The sequence below is a fragment of the Python bivittatus genome, unplaced genomic scaffold, assembly GCF_059951505.1.
Source record: "Python bivittatus isolate LINGU-HERP-01145 unplaced genomic scaffold, Pbiv_v1 ctg000520_np1212, whole genome shotgun sequence".
NCBI lineage: Eukaryota > Metazoa > Chordata > Lepidosauria > Squamata > Pythonidae > Python > Python bivittatus.
Genome location: NW_028277080.1, coordinates 3,762,859 through 3,775,933, shown reverse-complemented (window position 1 = coordinate 3,775,933; position 13,075 = coordinate 3,762,859). Strand labels below are relative to the sequence as shown.

At 37.2% G+C, this 13,075-nt stretch overlaps 1 protein-coding gene across 27 annotated transcripts in view; it reads left to right on the top strand.

Moving 5' to 3' along the window:
- SUPT20H (SPT20 homolog, SAGA complex component) overlaps window positions 1-13,075 on the top strand; it is a 61,961-nt gene that overhangs the window by 3,491 nt on the left and 45,395 nt on the right. For 23 of the 27 annotated variants that reach the window (XM_088147546.1, XM_088147538.1, XM_088147533.1 and 20 more), the window contains 8 exons: window positions 476-534; window positions 614-680; window positions 7,673-7,802; window positions 7,972-8,075; window positions 9,294-9,410; window positions 9,520-9,573; window positions 12,454-12,593; window positions 12,913-13,069. In XM_088147546.1, coding sequence (XP_088003672.1) covers window positions 476-534; window positions 614-680; window positions 7,673-7,802; window positions 7,972-8,075; window positions 9,294-9,410; window positions 9,520-9,573; window positions 12,454-12,593; window positions 12,913-13,069 — 828 coding nt within the window. The remainder of the gene's footprint in view (window positions 1-475; window positions 535-613; window positions 681-7,672; window positions 7,803-7,971; window positions 8,076-9,293; window positions 9,411-9,519; window positions 9,574-12,453; window positions 12,594-12,912; window positions 13,070-13,075) is intronic. The other 4 variants (XM_088147557.1, XM_088147559.1, XM_088147558.1 and 1 more) reach the window with 1 other exon arrangement.

Genomic DNA, 13,075 nt, shown 5'->3' with positions numbered 1-13,075 from the left:
AAACTTTATGTTATCATAAACATTTACAATAAAAACTATTCAGGCATAATAATGCCCACCACACTCTGAAAGGAGGCAAGAGATATAGTTTTGTAACTGATGACTATAGCTTGAATATTTTCAGGTTTCTCTGATTACAATTTTTGTGGGAGAAGTAATACATTGCAGAATTCAAAAAGGGAACATTTAAGCCTTTTGGTGAAGTCTGTAGGAACTGTGTGGGTGTGGTTGAGAGTATAATTGGGTAACATTTGGGAAAATGCTAAATACATATTCTCTGTCCATTTTCCTCTTCAGTCCTGTTTGACATTTCAGTAATAAGTGAATTGTGTTCTACAACTGTACCAATATTTGAAATAAAAAAAATAGGAAATAAACTTTTTTACTGAGTTGCTCGGGCATTTATGTATTGCTAATATATTTTTTATGAATACACACATGCACACATATATATTTGTGTCTACTTTTTTTTCAGTATATCATTGAAAGTGCTCGTCAGAGGCCTCCAAAACGAAAATATTTGTCTGGTGGGAGGTAAGAAATAGTTAGTATGCTTTTCTTACTTTAGCTGATGGAAGTGTTTACTCAAAAGGCTTTTTTTTTTTAATTCTAGAAAATCAGTATTTCAAAAGTTATATGAATTGTATCTAGAGGAATGTGATAAGGAGCCTGAAATAAAGGTAAGTGAAATCTCATTGTCAAACATCTATTATATGCTTTTCATAGTGAACCAGTAAAGGCCAGTTGCACATAACTACTGTGTTTATAGGATGTAGCAGGATTAAAACATTCAGTGAAATCTCAGCATGGTTGGGTTGTCACATGAAGAATTTCTACCCTGGAATAAGGAATAGATATTCACACATGCTGCCTGATGTCTGTTCAGTTTCTGACTGAAGGTGTCAGCAATGGGAGGAAGAGCAACTTCTTTCTGAATGTAAAATATGGGAGTATTAGCATCTAAATTAGAAGAAGAGTATATCACACAGTTCTTCGGCACCTCTTAGACAGGACTAGGACTTCCTATAATTCTTCCAAACTGGCTTGTTGGTAGGTTGAGTTAGTGATTATCAGTTTTTTTTTTTTTTTGTGCAGAGAGCGCAGAGAACCTTAAACAATAAGATAACTCTTCATGTTGCTCAGGAAGGCAGATGTCACATGACCTAGATTTTTTGAAAAAAAATTCTGCTTGGTGCTTCTAGATTTTGCCTGTTTTCCCTTGCTATTCAGCTTCCCTCTTCTGTTCTTTTGTTTTCTGCTACTCAGTTCCTATCTCTTTTGTCTTCCTTTGCTCATGGGCCTGATGAAGAACAATTTATTTCCAAGTCTGCAAATGAAAAGAAAGCTTTAGATACTCATGTTGAGAAATAAATAGCAAACTGCTCCCTATGTGAAAGGGACCTCAGCTGAGCAGAAGTGATGCTAATTTTCAGAAATAGGGATGCTAAATAATAAAAAAGGAGGTTATGGCGTGCATTGTTCAGGAGTCCTTTGTTTTTGGTTGGATAGAGTAGCATTATTCAAAAATGTAATATTGTGATTTGTCAGGCCCAGCCCAAGAACAATGGTGAAATAGTCCAGTCGAGTATAGTTCCTTTATTTGCTTACACCTTATAGGCAGAATCTTGCCAAACTAAATCTATACTACAGCAGCTAGTGGATATAACCTGGGAGATTCTAGGAAGTGGCTCTCCTGAACCTCTTTCGCTTCCCACACTCCCCTTGAGGACTGCATTGTCTTTTATCTCCTTTCCCCTTCTGGAAGCACCCTCCTGATAGCCTTGATCTCCCATATCACTCTCCTCCTCGTAGATACATTTTATCACATGAATGCAGTCTAAAGCACCAGGTTGGGAAATTCATTAGAGCAGTTTATTAATTCAGAAAAAAGTGTAACTATTTTGGAGAATGGTCTGAAATAATACAGATCTTGAGAAAATTCATACAATTCAGAATAATAGAACTTTGCTGATCACAGCTAGTTTGAGATAGAGGACAATCCAGGTACCTCTGATTTTCCCTCGAGTTCAGTGAAAGAAATGCAAGATCCAGGTATGCTTTTTGTGTTTTAAGTTCTAATTTAATGAATCATCTGTTTGCAGGATATCTTTTTTGAATGCTTTTGATTGTGGGTTTTGTTTTTTGTTTTTTGACCTTTGGTGCCTGCAGCTAAACACAGTGTCCCAGTAAGGTTTACTGCATTGGTGAAATCACTTCTCAGTGATACCATATGGGGTAAGGCCTAAGTGCTGATGTTTCACTTAACTCGCACAGCACTACTCAGAAGTCATATCATCAATAAACAACAGCCCTGAAAACCTACACTCCAACTCTTATTGTAGTTGATTCATAAGAACCCCTTGTTAACGCATCTAAGTTAGTGTTAGCTTTTTGTCACTCTTTGAATTTATTTATTTGAAACATTTGTTTACCATTTCTTTTTTTAAAAATCACAAAGTCCTCATTCAGTGACCATTTGAAGTTACAGTGGTGCTGAAAGAATAACATTATGACCAATGCCTGCATTTATGACCTTCGCAATGTCTCTCAGTCATATGATCACTATTACAATCAGTACGTGACTGTCCTGTGCTCCCTTGTCCCCCCTCCCCTTGCAGAATGGAGAGATTGGAGAGGAAGGGATTGAGAGTAAGCAGGCAAATAATGGAAAATACACATTGAAAGGAATGCAGTGGCACCAGAAGCCTTGAGTGTGCTATGCAAACAGCTCTCTGTATTCTCCATTGTGTTCCTGCTTACTCTCTTGTAATCCCTTCCTCTCCAGTGTCTCCGCTCTGCAAGGTAGGGGGGAATAGGTCAGGCACAGGAGAAATTACTTGGTTTTTTTCTCTTTTTTTCATGGGCTTTATGTGTAGTATGTTTGCAGCTCCCAGCCCCAACCATACTCGGGGCTGCCAGCACCACCACATTCCTTTTGATATATATTCCCCATTTTGTGCCTGCTTATTCTCTTGTAATCCCTTCCTCTCCAAGGAATTAATTCCCTTCTTGCTAATTATCCCAGCACCAGGGTGAGCATTCCAAAGAATGAGGGAGTGGGTAGGAGCCAAACAAAACCTGAAGGTATGAAACTGACTGGCCATCCCAGTGCCAGGGTGAGCATTCCAAAGGGTGGGGGAGTGGGGAAAAGGAAAACACAGTTGTGCTCACGTGATTTCCCACTTAGTGACTGCTTTGCTTAATGACAGAACTGCCGGTCCCAATTGTGGTTGCTAAGCAAGGACTGCCTGTAGTTATATTTAATGATTGCAGGATAGAAGCTGGGGACAGATGCCACTACCAAAAAGGCTAAGCTGGGTCGCCACCAACTGTTAATTTGCATCTGCAGTATAGAGAACTGGACCTCTGGCTTCTGGTGAGGATTCATGGCGAACTAGATATCCCCAAAGGCATGGGGACAGCATTATGGTGGAGATCAGCAGCCAGATCAGCGGAGATTGGCCGGAGCAATCTTTCCAGATAAAGGAGAGATTGTGAGGTTGCCCACTTGCACTCCAGATGGCTGCTCCTCGTGAGTAGACTGCAGGAACTGAGGTTTTTGCAGTCAGCTTGTGAGTTGAGTGGGTGGGATTTGATTTCAACCAAGCTCACAGCCATAATTGCAGCCTACTGTATGGACACAAAGTTCATCCGAGCCTCATTTCTTAACCACTTTTGAATGTAATGAATTTATAACTAGAGATTTTCTAAGTGGGGGGGATAAGATTCTACTTGGTGAGCTATAAGTCTTTCTGGATTACAAAGGAATAAAGAAAAGGCTTTTAAGGACTTAAATTTTTTTGGCAAAAAGCTTAACAAGGAACCAATGTAAGAAAGTTTAAAATGGATAAAGGGGATAGTTATTTTGAAAGATTATTTTTTGGTGAAAGTGCTTTTGAATAAATTAGAATTAAATTAGACAAACAAACCAGACCTTCATGGGGATGCTTTTGTTTACTATTAAAGAGTGCAGACCATTGGCAGATTTTACAAAACAAAAAATGATGTGATGGAAGGCATGAATGGGGAGGATTCTGGTATGAAGCTTCAAGGTTACAGGGAGGGGGAGTGACATTCCAAGCATCTCCTCAGCCCCCAGCTGGACTGTGGGAAAGTAAGGAGGAAGAGACTGGCCCCTCCCTAAGGGCTTGATGGTTATAGTTGCTTTCATTGGGGAGTTAGTCTGGTGAGATTCTGTCTTAGGTGCAAGCTATTAAAGAAGCTGAGCTGATTTTCAGACTCTCCTGTGATTCTTGGGCTGAACCTGACAGATAAAGGTAATATGAGCCACACTGTGATGCTGACTGTAATTATGGGAATATGGAATTTGGTGCTGATTGTAACTATGGAATGCCATTAGAGAGGGAAGTGTTAAAGGTGCAGGAAGACAAAAGAGAAAATAAAGGGGAACCTTGCCTTTTCTTTTTCCCTTGTTCTAGACACTTTCCTTTTTGGATTATAATATCATAATGACAACCAGAAAAGCATCAAGTACGGAGGGGAGGAGAGGATCGCTAGAGCAATTTGCAGGGAAAGGAATTATATCAGATTTGCTTCAGAAAATGTTTGAGGAATTGGGGAATAAATTAGCTGAATCACATGATACTAAATTGACTAAATCACTTGATACCAAATTGACAGCTTTTGAAAAAAGAATGGATAAAAGACATGTAAAGATGAAAGAGGAGATGAAAGAAAAAGTTAAGATGGAAATCTCTATAAAACAAGTGTCTGGAGAGATAAAGCAAGTTAATGATAAAATGGAAATTTTAGAGAGTAAGACAGAAGTCATAGAGAGTTGGAAAGAGAACTAGATAGCTGTGTTGGAATTGAGAGAGAAGGAATTTTGTTTGAGAGCAATCCCAGAGGATTCTGATGAAGATATTAGAGAAAAGATTATTAAAGCCTTGGCAATTTTTTTTGAATTGGGAGGAGGAGGATAGAAAGGCAGAAATTGATAAAGTATATAGAATAAATTCCAGTTTTGCGAGAGCAAGAAATGTTCCAAGAGATGTTTTGGTGCACTATGTTAGGAAGAAGACAAGAGATCAAGTTTTACAGCATCATTTTAATACAAGACTGAAGATGGATAATACAGATACAATTGTTCTTAAAGAAATTCCTATTAGGATTACGCATAAGAGAAAAGAGGCTTATTTTTTTGACTGAGAGATTAAAGTAGTAAAAGATCCCATTCCAATGGAACAAACTGGAAGGTGTGATCTTTACTTTTAAACAGCAGAGGTTTTGACTGAATTATGTCCAGAAGGTGAGGGAATTTTTAGAAAAATTCAAAGAGGAATTGGAGGAGATCCAAATGGAGGTGTCAGAGGAGTCTACACCAAAAACTCCAACAGGTGCAAAAAGAAACTGAAAGGGATTATGCTGAACTAGGCGCTACAGGTATTGATTTTTCTAAACCTTTGACTTGATAATGGATTACAAATGCTTAACGTAGAATATGAATGGAGCAAATGTTCCTCGAAAGCAAAAAAAACCCCACAAGTTAAATATAAGATGCTACAAGTTGTGGAGGAAACAGGAGGATTGGGTTTACCTGATTTGAAATTGTAATTTGCAGCTTGCTCAAACCAGGATGAAAGAGTGGGTGCTGCTGAGAAATAGAAGGCTTTTGGAGTTAGAAGGACATGACCTGAGATTTGGGTGGCATGGATATTTGTGGTATGATAGTCAAGATCAGTGTGGATTTTAAAAATCATTATGTTAGACATGCCATATTGAGAATATGGAATAGATACAAACTCAGGTTGTGCCTGAAGACACCTCTGTGATAGGTGGTAGAGCGATATAGTTGTCAATGGTTCTCTTATTTACAATTATGAGAAAGATTTGAAGTAGATAAAAGAATTTATGGTTTTGAACATTCTAAGACTGAGTTTGAAATAGAATTGTACAAAGGACGAATGTGTAGGTGCTGAAATGTATAAACTTTTATTGAAATTTGAAACAGAACAACAAATGAAAGAATGTGTGATAAAGTAGGCTAAAAATTTTGGTTATGATATACAGATGGAGCAATGGGAAAATATGTGACTGAAAGGATTGAAATTTACATTATGTTATAATCTTAAAGAGAATTTTTATAGAATGATGTACCATTGGTATATGTCATCAGAGTAATTGTGTAGAATTTATGAAGGCACTTCAAATTTATGTTGGAAACAAGAAGGGATATTTTATCATGTTTGGTGGACCTGTAAGAAAGTTAGAAAATTCTAGATTCAGATACATACACTGATTCAGAGGATGTTAAAGATTAATATACAATTGAAACCAGAGGTTTTTCTTTTGGGATTGATGGACAGACAATTGGAAAAAAGTCATGGAACTTTGTTTTTGTACATGATAATTACAGCAAGATTATTATATGCACAAAGATGGAAAGATTTGGTACTATCCACAATGGAGGAACAGTTGGTAAAGATGATGGAACTTGCAGAAATGGCTAAATTGACTTCTTTGATCAGAGAAAAAACTATCTACGTTTATTGCTGACTGGAAACCCCTTATAGACTTCTAGCATGAAACAAAAAAATAAACTTATGATTTATGGTTTTGATGATCAGACAGAATAGATTATAGAAAGAAGAGAAGTGTGTTGTAATCATAGAGTAAGAGGTAAACTTATAATTGTACTTATAATGGCTATAAAGAAAACTGGAAGCTACTTCTTTGTATCTTTTTTCTTTTCTATTTTTCTATTACTTTTTTCCCCTTTCTTGCCCTTTTAGCTCTCTCTTTCATTTCTTTCTTTCTTTTTCTTACTTTATATTAGTTTGCATTAGTATTTTATTTTTTAAAAATCTTTAATAAATAAATATATACATATACAAACAACACTGGATCTCCCTGAATATCAAAGATATCTGGAAGAATGATATAGTTCTTTTAGGCAATCTGGTGTCATGTTGTAGTTTATTTCCAGTTGTTTTTTCCCTTAATACTCCTAAAGTGTTAAAGGAGGGGGAAACTTCCATGATTTTTTCTGTGTGGAATGCTATTAATGGCTTGAATTCAGAGGTATCTTACATGAAATGAAAGGCATGTATGTAATGCCAGTGGTAACACTGCCAACATTTTTCACCTTAGTCTTGCTTCAGAACCTTCTGAGCTCCCCAGAGGCCCTCAGCAGTAACATTTGGGGAACAGAGGACTTAATAGAAAGAGACAAGAACTTCTTTGGCTGCTGGATAGCAGTATAATCCTCTAGGTGTTTTATGCTAATCACAGAAAGTAGTCATGTCTTGTTTGGCTGTTTTTTCTGACTAGTTCCAGCTGGAAATAGCAAGTATTTTAAGTTTGAATAATATTGTTAACTGTAAATTACTGGCAGCTGATTTTGTAGCCACATTAATTAATGTGCTACAAAATCTACAAAAGCTAGCTAGTCTATTCATTGTAAAGCTGTCTTTACTGTGTCTTGTGAATTTGCCCAGCGAATATAAGTTTTTCTAGTCAGATAAATAGATAAGTCACCCCAGCATTGGCATGAAAGATAGAAAATTATTAACATATAACTTATAAAATAGCTTGGGGGGAGTTTTTATGTGGGTTTTGCCATTGCCTTGGAACATTTTAAATATAAATACATAGATTGTGCTATTAATTTTGATGTCCCTGATTTTCATGAGTTGTTGCCCCCATTTTAAAGCAGAAGCTGAGACGAAATGTGAACTTGTTGGAGAAGCTAGTTATGCAAGAGACGTTGTCATGCTTAGTAGTGAATCTTTATCCAGGAAATGAGGGGTATTCCTTGATGCTCAGAGGAAAGAATGGCTCAGGTAAAACAAGCATTGAATATTTGTTCACTTTTTAATCTTTCCTTGATCTGTCTTTTTAAATAACCTTTTGAAATATTATTAGTGGGAAGTCTGGTCTGAAGCATACTAGAATTTATTTTGTTGTGAGTAATAGATTCTTGCTGAGCTGGATTCTGTGTTTTAAATGCAGATTCAGAAACCATTCGGCTTCCTTATGAAGAAGGAGAATTACTTGAATATTTGGATGCTGAAGAGTTGCCCCCTATTTTAGTTGACCTCCTTGAAAAATCTCAGGTTTGAAAAGAATTTGCACAATTGTTTGTGGATTTGTTATTGCATTTTTGGTGGGATAGTAATAGCAGCACTAGTTATGCATGTATGATAGATTCAGTTGGAGGGTACACAGATACACTATGTAAGCAGTTTGTAGAATAAGAATGATAGCTGTTAACAGACAAAACTGAATCATATCTGAGAAGATGTAAATAAACTGCAGTCTCACCAGTTGTTCCATGTGGCAAGCCAATCAGCAAGCAGTTAAACAGGGAGAAAAAGATTACTGTTAGCTGCAGCAGGACAGCAATCCTAGTCTGGATTGACATTGAAAAGAGAAAAGTAACTAAGTGTGGTGCATATAAATCTGTGTACTGTATGTATGAGTGTGCGTGTATACATAGATAGATATAGGCGTGGGTGAGTGTGCATGTTTCTTTGTACAATCAAGGCTGTAATTTACCATTTTATGCTCCATGTGGCCCCTGAGGGACAAAAGGTTGCTTAGCTTTATATAGTGGAATCTTAAATATTATTTAAATTGCTGGTAACTTTACCAGCAACATTACATTAATCTACTTATTTTCATGTGAACTCATTTTAGAGTTCACATCAAAACATGGCTAGAGCAACATAAAGTTTAACTTGACAGGCTATGATTTCTGATTCAACGAGAAACCAGAATTTAAAAGAATTTAAAGTAAGCTTGGAAATCATGATTTGAGCAATGATGATGCCTGAATGAATATGGTTACGGCTGTTACTATTTCTAGAGCCTGTAGGAGTAAACTTATAAAGTTCAACGATGAGAGGGAAAGAAATAAAAATAGATTACCAGTATACTAAGACTTAGTTCCTATATAACTTTATCTGAATTAAAGATTCATTCATCAAAGACATTTCTGAATTAAAAATTAGAAAGGATTGCATTTTAAACTATTGTTTGTCATGTTTCAAAGCTCATGTCATAAGTTGATCAGAATTGATCTTTATTATATGATTTGGAGTTTTGAAGATATCTAAAAAATATAAAAGCAAGAATCAGTTTCTACATGACTTAGTCCTTATTCTTATTCTTGCTGCATGTATTGACAGAAGAAACATTTAACAGTTGTTCCTAAGATCTAATAATCATTTTGGTTCTGCTTAAGTATAAATATCAAACTGCTAAAAATCTCTCTATGTATATAAAATAATTCATAATGACTTTGTATTCTATTTTTGTTTGCTTTTAAACAGATTAATATTTTCCATTGTGGATGTGTCGTAACAGAAATACGTGACTACAGACAGTCTGGCAATCTGAAATCTCCAACATACCAAAGCAAACACATTCTTTTGCGCCCAACAATGCAGGTAAACTCTTCATGCTTCCAAGGACTGCCATTGCTACAGCTTCAATGAACTTGTACTTAACATATCCAGTATTTCATAAAAAATAAATGGTTAACCTCCTTTTTCCTAGACCTTGATTTGTGATGTGCATTCCATTACAAGTGACAACCACAAGTGGACACAGGTAAAAAAAAGTTATATAAGCCTTGTGACATTCTAGGTTATTAGGCCAGAAATTTCTGATGTAAGATACGTTTTTGTTATAAGCTATATTTCTAGTATAAGATTGGTATTAGCCTATCCTATAATCAGTGAACAAGTTCTGTTCAAATAGCAAGCTTAAGAAAACTAGCATGTCAGAGAAAAGAGCCAGTTTTCCAAACATCTAGTATTCTAGAGTGCATTTGGAAAGTATTCAGACCTTCACTTTTTTCAATTTTGTTATGTAACAGCCTGATACTACAATCGTTCAAATTCATTTTTTTTCTCATTAATCTACACTCAGTACCCCATAATGACAAAGTGAAAACAGAAGTTTAGAAATGTCTGTAAATTTATTAAAAGGAAAAACTGAAATATCACATGTACTTAAGTATTCAGACCCTTTACTCAGTACTTTGTTGAAGCACCTTTGGCAGCAATTACAGCCTCGAGTCTTTTTCAGTATGACGCGACAAGCTTTGCACACCTGGATTGGGGGATTTTCTGTCATTCATCTTTGCAAATCCTCTCAAGCTCAATCAGGTTGGATGGGGACCATCGGTGGACAGCCATTTTCAGGTCTCTCCAGAGATGTTCGATAGGTTTCAAGTCAGGGCTCTGGCTGGGCCACTCTAGAACATTCACAGAGTTGTCCATAAGCCATTCCTGTGTTGTCTTGGCTGTGTGTTTAGGATCGTTGTCAGGTTGGAAGGTGAACCTTCGGCCCAGTCTGAGGTCCTGAGCGCTGTGGAACAGGTTTTCATTGAGGACATCTCTGTCCTTTGCTCCATTCAGCTTTCCCTCAACCCTGACCAGTCTCCCAGTCCCTGCTGCTGAAAGACACCCCCACAGCATGATGCTGCCACCACCATGCTTTACTGTTGGGATGGTATTGGGCAGGTGATGAGCGCTGCCTGGTTTCCTCCAGACATAACATTTAGAATTGAGAACAAACAGTTCAATCTTGGTTTCATCAGACCAGAGAATCGTGTTCTTCACAGTCTGAGAGTCCTTCAGGTACTTTTTTGCAAACTCCAAGCGGGCGTTCATGTATTTTGCACTGAGGAGAGGCTTCTGTCTAGCCACTCTGCCGTAAAGCCCAGATCAGTGGAGGGCTGCAGTGATGGTTGTCCTTCTGGAACTTTGTCCCATCTCCACACAGGATCTCTGGAGCTCAGTCAGAGTGACCATCAGGTTCTTGGTCACCTCTCTTACTGAGGCTCTTCTCCCCCGATTGTTCAGTTTGGCCAGGCGACCAGCTCTTGGAAGAGTCCTGGTTGTGCCAAACGTCTTCCATTTGAGAATTATGGAGGCCACTGTGCTCTTGGGAACCTTCAGTGCAGCAGAAATGTTTTTGTAGCCTTCCCCAGATCTGTGCCTTGCAATAATCCTGTCTCTGAGCTCTGCAGGCAGTTCCTTTGACCTCATGGCTTTTGCTCTGATACAGTATGCATTGTCAGCTGTGAGGCCTTCTATAGAGAGGTGTGTGCCTTTCCAAATCATGTCCAATCAATTTAATTTACCCCAGGTGGACTCCGATCAAAGTGTAGAAACAGCTCAGCAATGATCAAGAGAAATGGGAGGCACCTGAGCTAAATTTCAAGTGTTGTTGCAAAGGGTCTGAATACTTATGCCAATGTGATATTTCAGTTTTTCCTTTTTATTAAATTTACAGACATTTCTAAAATTCTGTTTTCACTTTGTCATTCTGGGGTACTGAGTGTAGATTAATCAGGAAAAAATGAATTTGAACAATTGTAGTATCAGGCTGCAACATAACAAAATTGAAAAAAGTGAAGGGGGTCTGAATACTTTCTGAATGCACTGTATGTTGAAAAAATGTTTTATTCAGAAGAAATTCATTCATGTAAAGAATCCAACCTAGGCACAAGTTAAGCATCTTATTCAGAAACCAAAAATAAAAAGTGAGTGAGTGGACTTGGTTTCTAGTTGCAGTTGTTTTATATGGTGGAACATTTGAGTTATAGAATCATAGGATTAGAAGGGAACTTAGAAGAATTCTAGTTCATCCCCCTGTCCAGGGCAGGAATCTTTGTACCATTATAAACATGGCTGTCCAATGTTTGCTTGCAAACCTCCAGTGATGAAGCATCCACTGTTTCAGAAGGAAGGCTGTCTACTGCTTAATAGTTCTCACTGTCATAAAATTCCTTCTTATTTAGAGTTTGGATTTCCTTCTGTAAAGTTGCCACCTGTTGGTTGTTGTCCTATCCTTGGGAGCTGTGAAATAATGTATCCCAAGCTCAAAAACTTGTAACAGCCATTCTGAGCTCAGGACATATTGTAACTCTGTTTTGTTTGCTAATAATAACATTGGGCAAGATTCAGACAATTTCTCATGTGAATTGAAGATCTACTTATTTCCCTCCCCTTTTAGCTGCACCTTTCCCATGCCATATTTTATTCTATTCTGGGAGATGTTTTGATCTTCCAGGATAAGCTTTGGGGAGAGAATAACAAAAGAGACTGTAAGGAGGAAGAAGCAGGGAAGCCCTGATCAGTAAATACATTCCCTTCAACTCCTATCTGTTATCTGCATTGATATGGTGGATGGCAAGCAGTGGTTGTACACCTGCTGTAATTCTTCTGTGTTACCCATATATCTGCATTCTCACATTGTGTTAAGCCATACTTGGTTTTAACAGTGCTTAGTTGAACAAGCCATCAACAATTAGTGTCTTAATGCTAGCATATTGAAAAGAATGAAACTAATAGTTATAGTCTACATCGATATTCAAAATGAAAACTTCTGTTGATCTTAGTGGACTTGCAAAAAATGTGCATATGAATGTAGCTTTAAAGAATTATTGCCCTTTTAGAATCTTCTGCATTTGTGTTTTAGGAAGACAAGCTTCTACTAGAAAGTCAGCTTATACTGGCAACAGCAGAACCTCTGTGTCTAGATCCATCAATTGCTGTTACATGCACAACAAACCAACTTTTGTATAATAAACAGAAAATGAATACTCGCCCAATGAAACGGTACTGGAAAATATTTATCTTTAGAAGATCTTTGTAAAAATCTGCTTTATGTTTTAGTGGAAAAAAGAATGTTGATTGCATTCAAGTTAAGTAACTTTTAAAACCCATACAGTAACCTAGAACATTGAATACAAATATATTTCAGGAAAAAAGCCTTTGGATGGAGTCCAATACAGTTGTAATATAAGTGACTTCAAAGTGAATTACACAGCAGCTTTACAACTGCATTATTAAATCATTATTTGGGTGAATGCAAGCTTGTATAAATGTGTTCCAGAATATTAGTTTTCTTTCCACTAATCTTTGCAATATCTTATAGATGTTTCAAGAGATATTCCAGGTCATCTCTGAATCATCAGCAGGATGTGTCTCAAAGCACTATTCCACCACAGTTCAAGCTGTTTGATTATTTACAAAAAAGAAAGGAGAGGAGAGGAAGCCAGCAGTATGATCTCAAAATTTGCAAAGCTGGAAATGTATGC